General features: G+C 46.6%; 6 protein-coding genes across 6 annotated transcripts; 2 read left to right on the forward strand and 4 right to left on the reverse strand.

Moving 5' to 3' along the window:
• Positions 1-1,619: 1,619 nt before the first annotated feature.
• Positions 1,620-3,007, forward strand: leu2A (3-isopropylmalate dehydrogenase LEU2; the record flags this gene model as incomplete). The annotated part of the gene is made up of 6 exons (XM_040792882.1): positions 1,620-1,670; positions 1,728-1,748; positions 1,801-1,866; positions 1,914-2,009; positions 2,077-2,704; positions 2,775-3,007. The coding sequence occupies 6 exons, from the start codon at positions 1,620-1,622 to the stop codon at positions 3,005-3,007; spliced, it is 1,095 nt and encodes a 364-aa protein (XP_040644849.1).
• A 262-nt stretch (positions 3,008-3,269) lies between these two features.
• Positions 3,270-4,644, reverse strand: PGRI_051700 (anaphase promoting complex subunit DOC1; the record flags this gene model as incomplete). Its single annotated transcript, XM_040792883.1, has 2 exons — positions 3,270-4,084; positions 4,161-4,644. The coding sequence occupies 2 exons, from the start codon at positions 4,642-4,644 to the stop codon at positions 3,270-3,272; spliced, it is 1,299 nt and encodes a 432-aa protein (XP_040644850.1).
• Positions 4,645-6,331: 1,687 nt separating this feature from the next.
• On the reverse strand, positions 6,332-6,763 carry PGRI_051710 (uncharacterized protein; the record flags this gene model as incomplete). Its single annotated transcript, XM_040792884.1, has 4 exons — positions 6,332-6,366; positions 6,419-6,447; positions 6,514-6,578; positions 6,629-6,763. The coding sequence occupies 4 exons, from the start codon at positions 6,761-6,763 to the stop codon at positions 6,332-6,334; spliced, it is 264 nt and encodes an 87-aa protein (XP_040644851.1).
• A 669-nt stretch (positions 6,764-7,432) lies between these two features.
• PGRI_051720 (alpha-keto acid decarboxylase family protein) lies at positions 7,433-9,361 on the reverse strand (the record flags this gene model as incomplete). Its single annotated transcript, XM_040792885.1, has 3 exons — positions 7,433-9,084; positions 9,149-9,284; positions 9,347-9,361. 3 exons carry the CDS (start codon positions 9,359-9,361, stop codon positions 7,433-7,435), a joined length of 1,803 nt encoding a protein of 600 aa, XP_040644852.1.
• A 1,153-nt stretch (positions 9,362-10,514) lies between these two features.
• PGRI_051730 (uncharacterized protein) lies at positions 10,515-11,343 on the reverse strand (the record flags this gene model as incomplete). The annotated part of the gene is made up of 2 exons (XM_040792886.1): positions 10,515-10,767; positions 10,823-11,343. 2 exons carry the CDS (start codon positions 11,341-11,343, stop codon positions 10,515-10,517), a joined length of 774 nt encoding a protein of 257 aa, XP_040644853.1.
• Positions 11,344-13,789: 2,446 nt separating this feature from the next.
• PGRI_051740 (Glucose/ribitol dehydrogenase) lies at positions 13,790-14,838 on the forward strand (the record flags this gene model as incomplete). The annotated part of the gene is made up of 5 exons (XM_040792887.1): positions 13,790-13,989; positions 14,044-14,120; positions 14,179-14,262; positions 14,318-14,386; positions 14,438-14,838. 5 exons carry the CDS (start codon positions 13,790-13,792, stop codon positions 14,836-14,838), a joined length of 831 nt encoding a protein of 276 aa, XP_040644854.1.
• Positions 14,839-15,512: the final 674 nt, after the last annotated feature.

The following is a 15,512-nucleotide window of genomic DNA, read 5'->3' on the forward strand; positions in this document are numbered from 1 at the left end:
CGATAGAGATGGGGAAGATATAGGGATGTTGTTATGTATGTACATTACAGCCTAAATAGATTATAGACCGGTTGGGGTATAGATTCTTGCTAGCAATTGGAAGGATGAATATAACTTGGCGGCTCTCGGCATGAAAGGAAGTTAAAAAATGAACACTGACTCGCTAGGACACCATCTACCTGTCAAGTCCACCTTCTTTCAAACAAGTACACCTGTTCCGTGCTAAGGAACATCAAACCCTTAATAAGTACCATTAACCTTTGAACTTAACGAAGATTCGAAGGTATATATAAGTGGCTAATTGATACCGAAAACAAAACCGGTATGTTTATCTTACCGAAATGAGATCTTCAAAATCAGAGCAGTATAGGAGTAAGAAAAATCCAACTATTCGGACATAAGGGTGTTACTAAATGAATTAGGGAGGAAAATATACGCGGGCTCTTTATAAGGTGCCGCGAAGACAACTGTTTATGTAACTAACGAGATATAGTTAGACCTACCATTCAAAATCCAGAAACCTCAGATTTTGTCCTGTCCCTTTCGTCAGCTTGAAGGCGTTAACAACTAGGAAGAAAAGACAGAGAATAATGCCTTGCGTGCAAGGGAGAAACGACGCTAGAACCATATTAAATATAATGAACGAGACCTCATACTTTGTGTTTATTCCGTCTTATTATTGATCACTTTTTGCATGCTTCCAATCTTCCACTACTAACTACCCCCTAAGTATACGAAGCGGCTCTGCCATTGATCCTTTCAGCCCATCAATCATAGGGGATGAAAAATGAAAGTAGAAAGGGTGTTCAAAATTTCTGACTGGGCCTCTCATAGTTCATTAATTTGCTGGATTGCAAGGTATACCTTATGAGGAAGTTGTGAAACATTCACCTGGATGAGTGGTTAAGCAACACCTATATAATTAGGTAAACTATCTTTTAAGGGGTCCTAGTGAGTCGAAATCAGCGAAAATATGGAAGTGGTTGTAGCCAGCCGGGTCAAGTGTAGGATTGAATGCACGATTTAAGATGATCTTACAGAAATAATCCTCGATTTTGACATGGCGCTGTTGGAAAAACCAAGGCAAGCGTAAATAACCATTCTAGCGGGATGATACCATGCCGACTACTAACAAGTGTGAAGTTGCGCCGTTTGAATGAACGCTGCGTTGCTACCAAATAAATTGACTACGAGGTTTAGCCAAGAACCTCAGTTGGAGTTTAATATAAAAGTCAAAAAGTTAAATGTTCCTGCATGCATTCCTGGAAAATGACGATGTAGTCAATACACTTCCAACAACCATGTTAGTCCAATCTAGAATTGAGTCAGCAAAAACAGCAATATTCTTTCTAAACTGCTTCAGACTAGAAGCTACCAAATGGGAGCTGTGAGATTTCACCCTCTGTCAATAATACTGTACGTTGATTTGAGGCATGCTGTATACATCGATGCTGCCGGGTTCGGCGAACCGTGAATAAGCGACGCCGATGACTGGGTTTATGTCATCGGAGCCGATGTCGGAGTTGGTGGGGTCGAACACTGCAATTCACCCGCCTTTATATTCGAAAGCTGCTGACCTGGTTAATTGAGTCAATAATTTCTCTTCATATCGCTGTACAATGTCTTCCTTCAATATCGTTGTCTTTGGTGGTGACCACTGTGGTCCTGAGGTATGTCGTTGGGAGCTCTTGTGGGGAAATTGAATACACTAACATTTAAGGGAATAGGTGACTGCTGAGGCTGTGAAGGTAACATTGCACGCTGGAATTGCATGGAATAGACATACTGATTGAATTTAAGATCCTTCGCGTTATCGAGAAGTCCCGTGGTATCACTTTTAACTTGCAGGATCACCTGCTCGGTGGTGTGAGTATACCCCACGCGACAAAAAGCCCAATGGCTAACAATTGCAGGCCTCAATCGATGCTACCGGTTCCCCCTTGACCGATGAAGCCTTGAACGCCGCCAAGAATGCCGATGCCGTTCTCCTCGGTGCCATTGGAGGTCCCGTACGTACATTTCCAGCCCCTCCCCGCACAAACACCAACAAGCCTACTCACACATTGCGTTCAACAGAAATGGGGCACTGGCGCCGTGCGCCCAGAACAGGGTATCCTCAAGCTTCGCAAGGAGATGGGCACATTCGGCAACCTGCGACCATGCAACTTCGCGGCCCCCTCGCTGGTCGACAGCTCCCCGCTAAAGGCCGATATCTGCCGCGGAGTCGACTTCAACATCATCCGTGAGCTGACGGGCGGTATCTACTTCGGCGACCGCGTGGAGGACGACGGTTCCGGATACGCCATGGACACTGAGCCCTACTCCCGCCACGAGATTGAGCGCATCATCCGTCTTGCCGCCAACCTCGCTCTGCAGCACAACCCGCCCCTCCCCGTCTGGAGTTTGGACAAGGCCAATGTCCTCGCTACCAGCCGTCTGTGGCGTAAGGTCGTTACCGAGATTATGGAGAAGGAGTACCCCCAGGTCTCCATTGGTCACCACCTCATTGACTCGGCTGCTATGCTGATGATCAAGGACCCCCGTAAGCTGAACGGTATTGTTGTTACTAGCAACTTGTTCGGTGATATCATTAGCGATGAGGCTAGTGTTATCCCTGGTTCTCTGGGTCTGCTTCCCAGTGCCAGTTTGACTGGTATTCCTGATGGCAAGAGCCGTGTCAACGGTATCTACGAGCCTATTCACGGTATGTACTCAGTCCTTTTTATTGCTTTCAGCAATTCTTGGTCTTGGTCATGACTAATTCGTACTCATAGGCTCTGCCCCCGATATTGCTGGCAAGGGTGTTGTTAACCCCATTGCTACTATCCTGTCTGTGGCCATGATGATGCAATACTCCTTCAACATGATCGACGTGGCTCGCATCATTGAGCAGGCTGTGAGCAACGTCATCGAGGCTGGTGTCCGCACCGGCGACATTGGCGGCACAGCCAAGACCACTGAGGTCGGTGATGCTGTCGCCGCCGAGCTGGAGAAGCTGCTTAAGTAGATATAACGCAGCCTCTTCGATGTTTCTATATGAGATATGACTAGCATAGAGAACTAAAAATTTGAATACCCGGTTTAAGATGCAACATGTATTTCACTGGCGCAGAAATGGCTAATGATATTCACTCGCTGACCCAAACCCACGCAAAAAAATATGGAACTGGGTATCATGAAAACATTTAAACTCCGATAATAAAACCTCCATTGGCATCTTGACAAGCCAATCAACGCCGGTATTTTTGTTGGTCCTTGTAAGCTCCTGCTCATCGAATCACTGGCTCACCCATCCAATCTGGCTCGTCTAGACCGGTGGCGGTAAATCTAGTATCAGCATCTTCACTTGCAGTACGTCCGCGAAGATCATGAGCTCCACGCAGGGACGGACGACGGCGGCGCGCATCAGCAGAAGCTGACGGAGCGGCTGTCATCCGACGACTATCATCACAAGCAAACACCTGGAACCCACGAACATGAGTATCCTTGCCATTCTGATGATTCTCCATGATACGCATCTGGATAACCATAGCCTTGAGTACATTCCCAGAATAGGGATCATCCTCATCATCCTGGCTATCAGGTTCGTCAACCTCATAGAATGGATCACACTCATCATCATGCTCATGGTCAGGGTCATCACAGTTCCGGTACACAATTGTCCGTCGACGCATACTCGTGGATCGGCGTTTCGACTTGCCAGTCTCATTGCGCACCCACCCACCGTTTCTACCACCGACGCCCTCCAGTGGTACGTCGACCCAGCCGCATGGACCGTCGCCTTCCCAAGTAGCGAACTCGACGAGGTCGTTGCCGCCCATTCCGGCTGCGAAAACCATCTTCGTGGGCGTGTAGCTTTCGTCGAGCTCGAAATCGAGATACACGCGGATGCGCACGACAGCTACCAGTTTGAAGAAGTGGAGGGTCAAGGTGTGCGGTTGTGGTCCGTCTGATTGCCAGTATTGTGCCGGGGAAGGATTACGGAGGGCCGCGACGCCGCAGCCTGGCTTAGAGGTGGAGACGGTCCAGGAAGCGAGTGATGAGATTTCGCGCAAGTTGGCTGGTAAGGGGGAGGGTGATTTGTCTGTTTCGCGAGGATATTAGCTTGCATTCTTGAAGCGTATACCATGAGGAAAGGATGAGAGCGGGGGGAGCAATACCTCGATCGTGCATTTCGTGGTCGGGGTCTTCTTCGTCTTCGAATTGGTCCTCGACTTCTTCCTCCAGTTCCTCGCCATCAATGTCGGAGTCATCAAATTGCCCTTCCATAGCCTGACCATCATCGAAGGAATCGTCGTAGTCGAGTGGCCCGTCGTTCCCAAGCTCTTGCATGCTTTGCCTGCGTGGGTCGAAATCATCGTCAAAATCGTCGTCATCCATCATTTGCGGTGGTCGTTGCTCTACCCTTGGTCTTCCAAATATGGTAAAGGGATTTATGGGTGCCGCTGGATGTCCCGCCACAGCAACTTGGTCGGGCGTGACAGCATTTGGACCGGTGGAGGGGGGTAGGTGGTGATGGGTTGGGTTGGTGGGAGTGTGACGCGTTGGCGGGGTCTGGAATTGTGCTCGAAGATTTCCTGAGGCATTGCCCTCTTGGTTGGGTCTTAGGTCGCGTGGATTTGGTTGTCTGCGCAAGTGAGGCATGGTTGTTCCATAAGTTGCAGGAGTTGATGTTTACGCGCAGATCGAGGGGAGCTCCATTTCCTTTTACGGTTAGCGCCATTTGAAAGGGAGATACTATCGCAATTTAGGGCAAATCACGTACCAGCATATTTAATCTGTTTAATAGTTTGAATACTCCTAGACGAGGCAAAATATACTGTGCAGCATTGCATAACATATGCCACCACATTATATGCATCACGAATTTAGAAATTAACCCATTGCAGCTTCCAGACGCCACTATACCCATGAACTGCTCTGAACGAAGACCAAAAATCGGGGATTTACTGAGCTAGTATGTCTAAAAAATACTAAGTATACAGGAGCGCTAACTTCATGCGTCCCGCAGGAGTCTTCAACTGCTCTTTCCCAATATATCCCTCCAAACAATAGCACCGGGGCAAATATTTGCACTTCTAAGGCACTATTGGCACCGCTCTAATGCCGAATTAGTTATAGTCCGTATTTGGCTCCTGGTCCCTAATAGGAGTGTCATTTATTATAGATATTGTCATAGTAAAAACACAGCCCTGAACAACTCCAGCTACATATAGTAGGACCTCCGAAATATTGGGCTAAACTACGCCCTTTATAACGTCTTTCCTTTATAATTACCGCCTACCTTTTAAATATACTGCTATAAGAATATAGGGCCGCTTATACGGCTCTCACACAGCCATATGATAGATATCTTTTTAGTAGTCTTTCCGGTGATCTTTCTGGTAGTATATTTAGTAGCCTCCTTAGATATCATTCTGTTTAAATAGGTTGACAGCGGAAAAAGGCGGAAAAAGGCTCAATTTGCGTAAACTATTTTGCTATGTACAACCTTTTACTACCAGCTTATGTGATTTAATGGAGATATAGAAATATAGGGAAGTACTATGTAGCTGGAGTTGGTCAGGGGCTATGTTTTTTACTCTGGTGAAACTATACCAAATGGTACTTGTACAGAAAAAATCAATGCTATGAGTACCTGATTTTTAGCGCGGTGCCGTTAGTGAAATCGCGGTGCCAATATTGCCTTACTTGCACTTTGCACTTCCAAGGTTTAGCCTGCTTCTTTCAGCGTCTATGCATTCAAATGCATTATATTTTTTGATAGTGTACTACTTAAGTAGCTTGTAGGCTTATGTAGTAAGCCATAGAATCAATGAGAAGAAGACCATCCACCAATTACCGCAGGGATTCTTCAATTCATCTACCCCCAGCGGTGCCTTTGAGACAGTGAGAAGTTCATATGACATCCGCACACATCAAAAGGAACTAAGTGATGAGTTGGTAGACTATCAACACATGGAGACTGCATGTATACATAAACAGATAACTCTTTTTTATTCAACCGCCTCTAACGCTAGTGGCCAATTTCATGGTTTCTCCGACCCGGTCTTGGTTGATGAGAATAATCTCCAGCCCAATCAATTCTATAAGGGCAAAGAAAAAAAATTGTAATGCATCTGCTTTCGCTTCATTTTTTACTACCATCTGCACCGTGCAACCCAGACCTCGCAGGTGACATGGCTGGGTCCTCTAGGAAGTCCACAACTAGTCTAGTCGTCTACCCCATTTGATAACCAACTAGGCATCATGATACGACACAGATTATAAAAGAAGATAACCCAAGGTAGTATATTATTGTGGTAGAGTGTATCCGTTATGACTCGCGTTATCATAGGTGCCGAGCACCATTCCAACATGGTTCATCTACCGGTGTAGCATTTCGTAGTAAAGCGGCATATCTAGCAGCAGCACTCACAGCACTCGAAGCAAGCGATACCAGCGCAGCTATTATCAATTGTCAGCCAATACTTCTTATTCTGCTTTGGCTCCGAAGTAACTTGGAAGACTTACATTCCGCAGCAAATATCACCACCTTCACCGCCACCGCGGAGTTCCATCTTCATGGACTCGGAGCTCTGAGAATTAGTTAGTTGTAGTTCTAGCAAATAATAAGCGGAAAGCATACAGGCTGCTGGGCGACGACGTTGTTGGAAGACATGGCTTCTGTGTTGGAGGGCTGTTCCATGGTCATAGTGGCCGCATCCCAGGTAGGCTCCTGGGCTGGCTTGGACTCGTTGGAAGACTTGAACCAGCCGAACATTTTGGCGGACGATATGTACTTTTGAACAAAAAGGGGGATGGATGAAGAAAATTTACGGGAAGAGAGGGGGAGTGAAATATAAAGGGAAAGTAGATAAGCCGGGGTCAGCCCGTGTTTCTATTGTAATGAAAAGTACTCCAGTATTTTTAGTACTATGTAATATTAAAACTTTTTTTTAGTACAGCCGAAACTATACTGGTCAGCAGCTATTATCACCCAGGCAGCCATATTATGCCCAGGTCAGATTGTGGGGCTGAGGTCGGGACATGAGGTATTATCAGCTTGACTCTCTCAGACAAGGCTATATTTAGGGGAGTTAAGTAAAAAGATATGACCTCGGTGACTTGATTATATTCTTTTATAATATTCACATGCATTGAAACAAAAAAGCCATGTGGGAAATGTTGGAAGTCCACGTGAAATTGAGCCTGGGAATGGAGACACCAAGCTTTTAGTTAAGCTTTGTGAGATCTTGGCACCTTTTCCCTTTCAGCCCTATTTTATGACGTTGGGTAGCATAGCCCTGGTATCTGTACTTATAACGCTCAAATATTTATTTTTGTATTTTTATAACTTTATCTATTATCTAGGTGGAATTCAAGTTCAAATTCAACAAAAGCACATTCAAATAAAAACCCAAATACCCGAAAGCCGAACGAGGAGTCATCCTCACCTCGAAACCGAATTAGCAGTCCCAAGCAAGCCTTCTGGCACATCATACTTGCCCATATACAACTCAACTATGCGTAAAGGGGGCGGGTTGTTCTCATCATAAAGATCAGCAGGGCCAAACGATGGGTCGTCGAGCAGCATATTCAGCTCAGCACGAGTCCGAATAGCGTAAGTGCGAGCGGTATTCGGAGCGGCCCCGAAAAGAGCCGGCATAAGCTTGTGGTCCCAGGGCTGGATGTCGTTATACTCGGCGTCCATGCCGTGAATGATTCGTTCTACCGTGTAGCCCTCATTGCAGACAATGAACATGATAATGCCGAGCTTGCGGCGGACCATGGTGCTCGCTTCCTGTGCGGTCATTTGAAGGCTACCGTCACCAGTAAGGCAGATAGTTCGTCGGCGGCGAGTACCATTTGATTGATTCTCGTCTTCGCGCGCGGCAAGGGCAGCTCCAACTGCTGCGCCGACAGCATATCCAATTGAAGACCAAAGGAACTGCACTAGTGGAACTGCCCCGCGCGGGTATCGAGACCACACTGTGCCAAAAGCGGAGGTTCCAACGTCTGCAGATATGATGTCGTCTTCTTCAAGCCAGGAAGAAATCCGCTGCCAGATCCAATCTTGAGTTAATGGTTGAGACTTGTCAACAGTGTTACCCTCGAAGTTCATAATCACATCGCGATCCTCATTTTCTTTCAATGGGCTTGAGGGGGGTGAGATGCTTCCGTGTACATCGGGGGTACCACTAGGCTGGCGGGATGGCGTGGAGGCCGTGGAGATAGATCCTGATCGTTCTTTATCAAGAGCATTGCTGAGCTTTTCCAGCACACCGCTCATACCGAGCCCCAGACTCTGTTGAAATGGCATTTGGATTCTATGACGTTCGAATTTGATGGTCTCAATATGAGACAAATCAGGCTTGAACCCAGCTGAGTTGTAATCTGTTGGACGCGGCCCGATTGATAGGATCAAATCGGAGGATTCGACCTCCTCCAAAATATTAGTATCGGAGGCTTCTCCTGCGTATAGCCCGCGAAAGTTTGTTAAACTCTCGTTAACGATGCCCTTGGCCATTGGCGTAGTGAAGCAAGGGAATCCTGAGCTTTGGGCAAATAGCCTTGTCGAATCCAGACTGTACGACTTTCCCGCCAGACTATCAACAATGATGACCGGGTTCTGAGCCGCCCGAATACGGTCGAGGATCAAACCCACAGCACGCTCTTCATTCTCCGTGATATTGGGGGTTGGTTCTTCGATGAGGGGACATTCCAGCGGAGATGGATCTATCTCTACATTGACAAGATCCGCTGGGAAGCCAATGTATACAGGCTTACTGGAACGCCAGCACTCGCGAATTGTTTCGTCGATGAGCTTAGTCGCATCTGACTTGTCTTTCAGGATGACTACGGCGCTTGAGACCTGGGCACTCATTTTAGCAAATCGCTCAAAGTTGCCATCTCCCAGAGTATGGTGCAATGGTATTTTCTTTTCCTGCACACTTGTCGAGGGATATCCGACAATGTGGATGACTGGTACATGCTCGGCGCATGAGCCTGCTAGGGCATTGATGGCCGAAAGCTCCCCAACACCTAGTGTAGTCATGATTGCTCCTATTCCTCTGATGCGAGCATAACCATCGGCGGCATAGCCTATATGTATATAATAATTAGGCTTATATGTTTCGGTCAAGTGGAAAGTATGTCTATGACTTACCGCCGTTGAGTTCGTTCACATTGCCGACCCAGTTGAGACCACATGGAACAATATAGTCAAGAGAGGCTAGATTAAAATCGCCGGGACAACCAAAGATGGATCGAATTCCAAGTTGGTGAAGGCGACGGAACAGATACTATAAGTAAATTTGTTAGCCACCGATGAATAAAGTTGTCGCTTTAAACTTTTATACTGTACCTCGGCAAGATGCATAGTGACGTCGAAGATGTCCGAGATTTTTTCGATGGTAAGATTGTTTGAAGGAAAGATTCCAAACTGCTGTAGTAGATAGAATGCTTCCCAGATGTGGTTTGTTCAAGGTTTTTATATTATCCTCGTCAGCCACACCCGTGGACCTAAATCACACTCACCATCATGTTTCTACTTCAACTCGATATCGCCCCAATTGGACTATTTCTCCATTGCTTCATATCCAGTAAAACTTTAAAGCGCAAGAAAACAGTAGCCTTGATGTGGCTGTGAAGTTCTTAGCACACCCACAGTGTGCGAAAGTATTACCCGAAGGAGACATTTGCGCAAGATCGGCACAACTGTCCTACCCCATGGAATCGACAAAGAAACCGGCCTGTGGCGTAATAGATCTAGATGTGGATAAATTTTGAGAATCCAAGATTCATTCTGCTTATTATCCTTCCACATTGGGATTCGTGCTTGTATGCTCCAGTTGTATGGGCCTCTGAGTGGGCCTTGTCAGTTATCTGTTCAGCATGTTGCACAAACTCTCATTACATACATGTTGTATGCTGAGTAACAAGGAGTATTGCTAGAGATATGCGTCCGGAGGTCGCGAGCGATATTCGTAACCAGATTGCGTACGAATCATCAACTGACCAAGCAAAGATTATGCACGAGAAAGTTCCGCAATGTGAACAAGGTATTAAATTTCACTTTAGTTACCATATTAAGATTACGCACTTGTTCTATAAGCTTTAAATCAACTTGCGGTCAGTATGTAGTTGAAATAGGTAATCTTTGTAATCGTTTTATAGATCTTATTCTCATCATCAAATGTTATATATAGAAAGGTCCATCGCACAAATGTAGCCTTTTCCCGCTTTTTGCCGTCGATCTATAAAACTAGAATGATATCTGAGGAGATCACTGAAAAGACCACTGAAAAGACATCACAAGGCCGCTTATACGGCCGCTTATTCTTGTAAAGGCTAATTCTAGATTACTGGCTTAACGTAGTAGAATGATCAGACTCCGATGTTTCTACTTTAAGTCTAAGATGGAGTAATAGCTGGTGTCGACTCTAGGGGCGCTATATGTTCTGTAACTTGTCAATAGAATTGGCTTGGAGATGTTAATCTAGGTAAAAGACCATCTTTGCACATGAACAACTTCAAGCTGGGCCAAACTCCTCCAATCCACGTCCTTTATCAATCTTCACGACCAGAACACAGAACTCGCCATGCTTCGCTTCGTCCCAAATAGGCTCCCCGCGCGCATCAACGGGAATCAGCTTTCGTATTTCCGGATGCTTAAGCATTTGCCGTAACTTCTCCATGCTTGCTATCTTGAATTTTATCTTTCGATCCATAATTTCTGCAAGCGTGGGGGCAGGTGGTAGAAATGGAACCGGATTAACCCCATATCTAGTACCGATTAGTGAACAGTCAACCTTTCCAAGGTTGCAATGAAACGTCTCACTCCGCTTCCAGCTGTCGTCCGATATCCTCCTTGCTAACCCCTGCGATTTCTGCGGCAGCCCAATTGTAGTCAAATAAGCACCTCATCGGCCAGCTCGTCGCCATTGTAATACGGTCCCCCTCAGTTTTCGGACGCCCGGCATTCTTCACCCTATTGTGTGCAATGTCGACTCTGATCGCCATGTCTGAGTTTGGGGACACGCCAAAATCATAAGGGCCCCTGGAGTAGATCTTGAAGCACCGGATGCTCTCATCCTTGTACTTCTGCTGCACGGCCAGTGCATCTTGTGGATAGGAGATTGGTGGGAGATCGGATTCCTTTGGCTTTATGGGCTCTTGTTCGATTTGTTGCAACCCATGATTCTCTAGGAGGTTCTTCAGCCGCGTTTCGGAGATGCGCCATTGATGCTCGTTACGGAGACGGTTGAGGATCTTGGTACGGCCGAGATCAGGATTACTGGCGCAAATCTGACGCAGGATCGGGAGGAGGTCATCATCGGTGGGAAGTGAGAGATCATCCATGTCTAATGGTTGATTATTATCTGGCTAACTTGCCACAGGTGTGAAGTTATCGAGGCTTTTGGGCAACGAAGGGGAGTATGAAGAAAAGGGGGAAGGAGGGAAAGGAGGAGGAGGATCTAGGGAAAAACTTCTGCTCCTACTCAAGAACAAAATACGTCTTTACAACCCAGATATGGTCTGACATTAGCTAGAGAGTTTGAGGCAAACAGGCATCTATGATCTAGGTAGAAGTCATTGAAGTTGGAATAAGCCCATCGGCACTAGAATTTATGTTATTGACTTTATACATCATTTCCCTTTAGTATGAGGTTTTACATCTGCAAAGGTGAGGCTGGTAAGAGACAAACATATCGATGAATATTCCATCATTCAGACTTATTTGCGAGTGCGGCCATGGCAAGATATTCACTTTGGCTAGACCTGTATGGATGCGAGTGGGAATGTCAAGTACTGATCTAGGAGTATTGTCTTTCTCTTTACTTTCTTCTTGATTATCTGTTTATCTCTCAAGCCATTGTAACGAATGGCTAAGCTTCCACCCCAGTTACGCATCTTCTTCCTCGCCAGATGTCGCCTCAGTATGGACCGCCCTATGGTAGTCTGCAGCGAAGAACGCGTGGAGAATATCCCACGTCGGTGGCGAGCGCGAGGTCAGGCATCCGAGAATTCCAGAGTTGACGCACAACTTCTGATAACCCGAGGCGCACCCGGCATTCTTCTAGGAGCTGCTTGAAGGTTGGTGCCTCCTCACGATCGATCAGTTCTCTCATACTCTCGCTGATGATCAGATTGGAATTAAAAAAGAACACAAAAAGAAGAAAGGCACTCTGACCTTCCAGGAAAAGGAAGCCAGCCAGAGAGGCTTAGACTGTAAGTGTAGTTCCGGCATGAGGGGCAATGTTGTAAGTGACTGTCTCCTCATGACAGAAGATTAGGATCCCAGCAGTCATAACTACCTGGATGCTTAACAAATCGAAACCACCTCTGCCCTGAATAGGCTTCCTTGCTCTTTTTCACAGTATGATTGTGCCACTTTCTTTTCTAATCGGTTTCCAGATTAGTCCAATTACACAATCCACTTCTGTGACAACGAACCTTCTCCTTTTCTTCTTACGTCTCATCGCCTTTCTGGCCTCATTCTTGGCTTTACGCTGCTTTACCTCGGATCTTTGAATCCGCTTCCACTCCTTCTTTTTGTGCCACTCCTTTCCAGCCTCGATCCGACGGGTGGATATTCTCTTTGGGTTCTTCGGACACTTCGGTATTTCAGTGGGGACCATTCTCTGCGGGATTGTGGAAAAAAAGGGCTCCTTACGCACTATGCCGCGTATGGTATCCGCCCAGAGTTTCAGTGTTCAAGAATTGCTTGATCGTGGCGTCCCAGGCTTTTCACTCGGTCACGGGCTTGAGGCGATATGATGTATCTTAGGGAAGCCCATACTTCCACCTAGTGATTGTATGACAAGGGGCTTCAAGTACTAGGGTGCTTGCGGGCACTCTGCGTTCCGCGAGGATCCGAAGTTGACCGATAGATCTTGCTCTCGCAAAGTCCGGCAGACAGATACAGAAGACCCGCGGTACACAACCACGAGGTGGAGGTATGGGCTTCCCTAAGATACATCATATCGCCTCAAGCCCGTGACCGAGTGAAAAGCCTGGGGACAGCGCTTGCTCCGTCTGCTATGGCGTCATAGCTCTGATATACATAGCGTGACTCTCCTGGGTAAGTAGGTACGCCGCGGGCTAATCAATGCAGAGTCTCCTGATTGGAGATCTAAGCTCCCGCGCGTCCATCTTCCCCAGGAGAGTCGCGCTATGTATATCAGAGCTATGACGCCATAGCAGACGGAGCAAGCGCTGTCCCCAGGTTTGGTGAGGAGCACGAATCCTCAAATAGACCAGCAAAGGGTGTACAGCCTCAGCGAAAGTGGTCTTTTTGGCCTAGTGTGTAACTCGCCAGTCCAGGGCCAGGTTGTAACAGGATCGCCTGAAACGCGGGCTTGTTGGAGGCCATGGTTCACAGAAGATCTGACTAGGTAGTATGTTGGTAGAGTGTTACAAGGGTTGGGAAGTTTTTTCCCGCCATCTTTTTGCCATATACCTATAAAACTGACAAAGGGAAAAATATTCAAGACATCTAAACGGAGTGAGTTGACCACCGAGGAGACCAAAGTGACAGCGCAAGACCTCATAAACGGCCGACTATGAAGAGCACATGAAGTCTCGAGATTTTGGAGATCCCCGCATCTCCCCACCTTCTTATCTTATATAGAATCATTAGAATGTTCAATCAGCTTTCTCTTCTTTTCCTTTATAGATCACGGGATATTAAAAGGAGAAGTTCATAGTTTCGGCCAACACTACGCCGACAGTGGGTCAACGGGGACTATAAAGAGGGGTTGGTCCCATAATTCTTTCGAAACATCAACCACAACACATATACAAGATGTCTATGAGTATTGAAGACTGCGCTCAAAGCCGGGAGGGCTTTCCTCGTCCATTCCCGGATACACCTTCAAATGTTTTAGAACAGTTCAAAATGAACGGGAAGGTGGTGGCTGTTACGGGGGCTGCCGATGGGCTGGGCCATGCGATAGCACAGGCCATGGCCGAAGCTGGCGCTCATGTTGCTCTGTGGTATAATTCGTAGGTTTTCTTCATGCCTCTCTTATATGTAATCGGTATTAACCAAGTTAACAGAAACGACATTGCAATCGAGAAAGCCCAGGTCCTAGCCAATGAGCATGGTGTAAAGGCTTTAGCTTACAAGGTTGACGGTAAGTAAACAGATGATGCCCACAAATAAGACGACAGATTTCTAACCTTGATTTGCAGTTTCGGAGTCCACCCAAGTATCCGAGACGATTGCAAAGGTGGTGGCAGATTTCGGCAAGATAGATGTGTTCATTGCCAATGCCGGTTAGTTTCCTGCAACTTGATAACTTGATATATAGCAGACAGCTGATTTCAAAAGGTATGGCGATCTCGAAGCCTATCTTGGAACAGACTCTAGATGAGTACCGGAAGCAGATGTCCGTGAATGGTATGAATATGTTCCTTCGATAAAAAAAGGGGGATATTAACCGAGAATTAGTTGACGGCATTGTATATTGCGCTAAATATGCTGGCGAGGTATTCGCACGGCAAGGTCATGGCAATCTCATCATTACCTCGAGTATGAGTGGACACATTGTTAATGTTCCTACTGACCAGCCTGTCTACAATGCGACCAAAGCGTATGTCACTCACTTTGGAAAATCGCTTGCCCGCGAGTGGCGGGAGTTCGCGCGAGTCAACATCGTCTCGCCAGGTTTCTTCGATACAAAGATGGGAGCTGGCCCGTCAGCCCTCCAGGAGGCGTATCGCATGTCGTCACTTGGAAGACAAGGCCACGTGAAGGAAATCAAGGGATTGTACCTGTACCTGGCCAGTGATGCATCTACCTTTATGACCGGAAGTGATGTACTTATCGACGGGGGTTATGTCTTGCCATAAAGGCATATATTCAGGTTTAAATCAAATTTGCAATGGAAATCTAAGGAAATGTGGACGCAATTTAGATGACGACATAGCAAATTAGCAGGGCAATTTCAATATCGGGCTCAAAGACCCTCTGCGCCCGAAGGCGTTTTTGCCCCGCTATGTCAAGGGTCTTTTTTTTCAGGTACAATTTTGATACCTTTCAATCGAAATGTATAGTATAGAGAGCAGTGCACTATATATAGCAAGAATCGACCAATTGAACCTTATCGGCCAGATCGTGCTCAGAAGTTAAGTTTCCCCAACTTGGAAAGATGTCCCCGAATTTTGTCGGGGATAGGACCGGCTATCCGAGCCAACAACGGGCCATGCCTAGGAGAACAGTGGAGTATCATGAGTCAACGACTCATAATGAGGTGCGGGATTAGCAAGAGGCCGAGAGAACCGGGTATAGGTACTTTTGTCTCCAATATCATAACTCCTCGGGCAACATCTTGGCGTGATTATTGAATAGGCATCAAAATAGATAACAGGCTAATCAAATGTAGGTCGTCGTCAGCTATCATATCAAGTGATGGAAGCCACTTTTTCTAATCGAAACACGGCAGACGAAGGGGATAACACGGAGAAAACCTGCTTTTGGTTGATTGGCGTCATGTGATTGGCTGGTGTAGCGGCCCGGTTGGAGA

Source organism: Penicillium griseofulvum, assembly GCF_001561935.1.
Source record: "Penicillium griseofulvum strain PG3 chromosome Unknown contig_84, whole genome shotgun sequence".
NCBI classification, from domain to species: Eukaryota; Fungi; Ascomycota; class Eurotiomycetes; order Eurotiales; family Aspergillaceae; genus Penicillium; species Penicillium griseofulvum.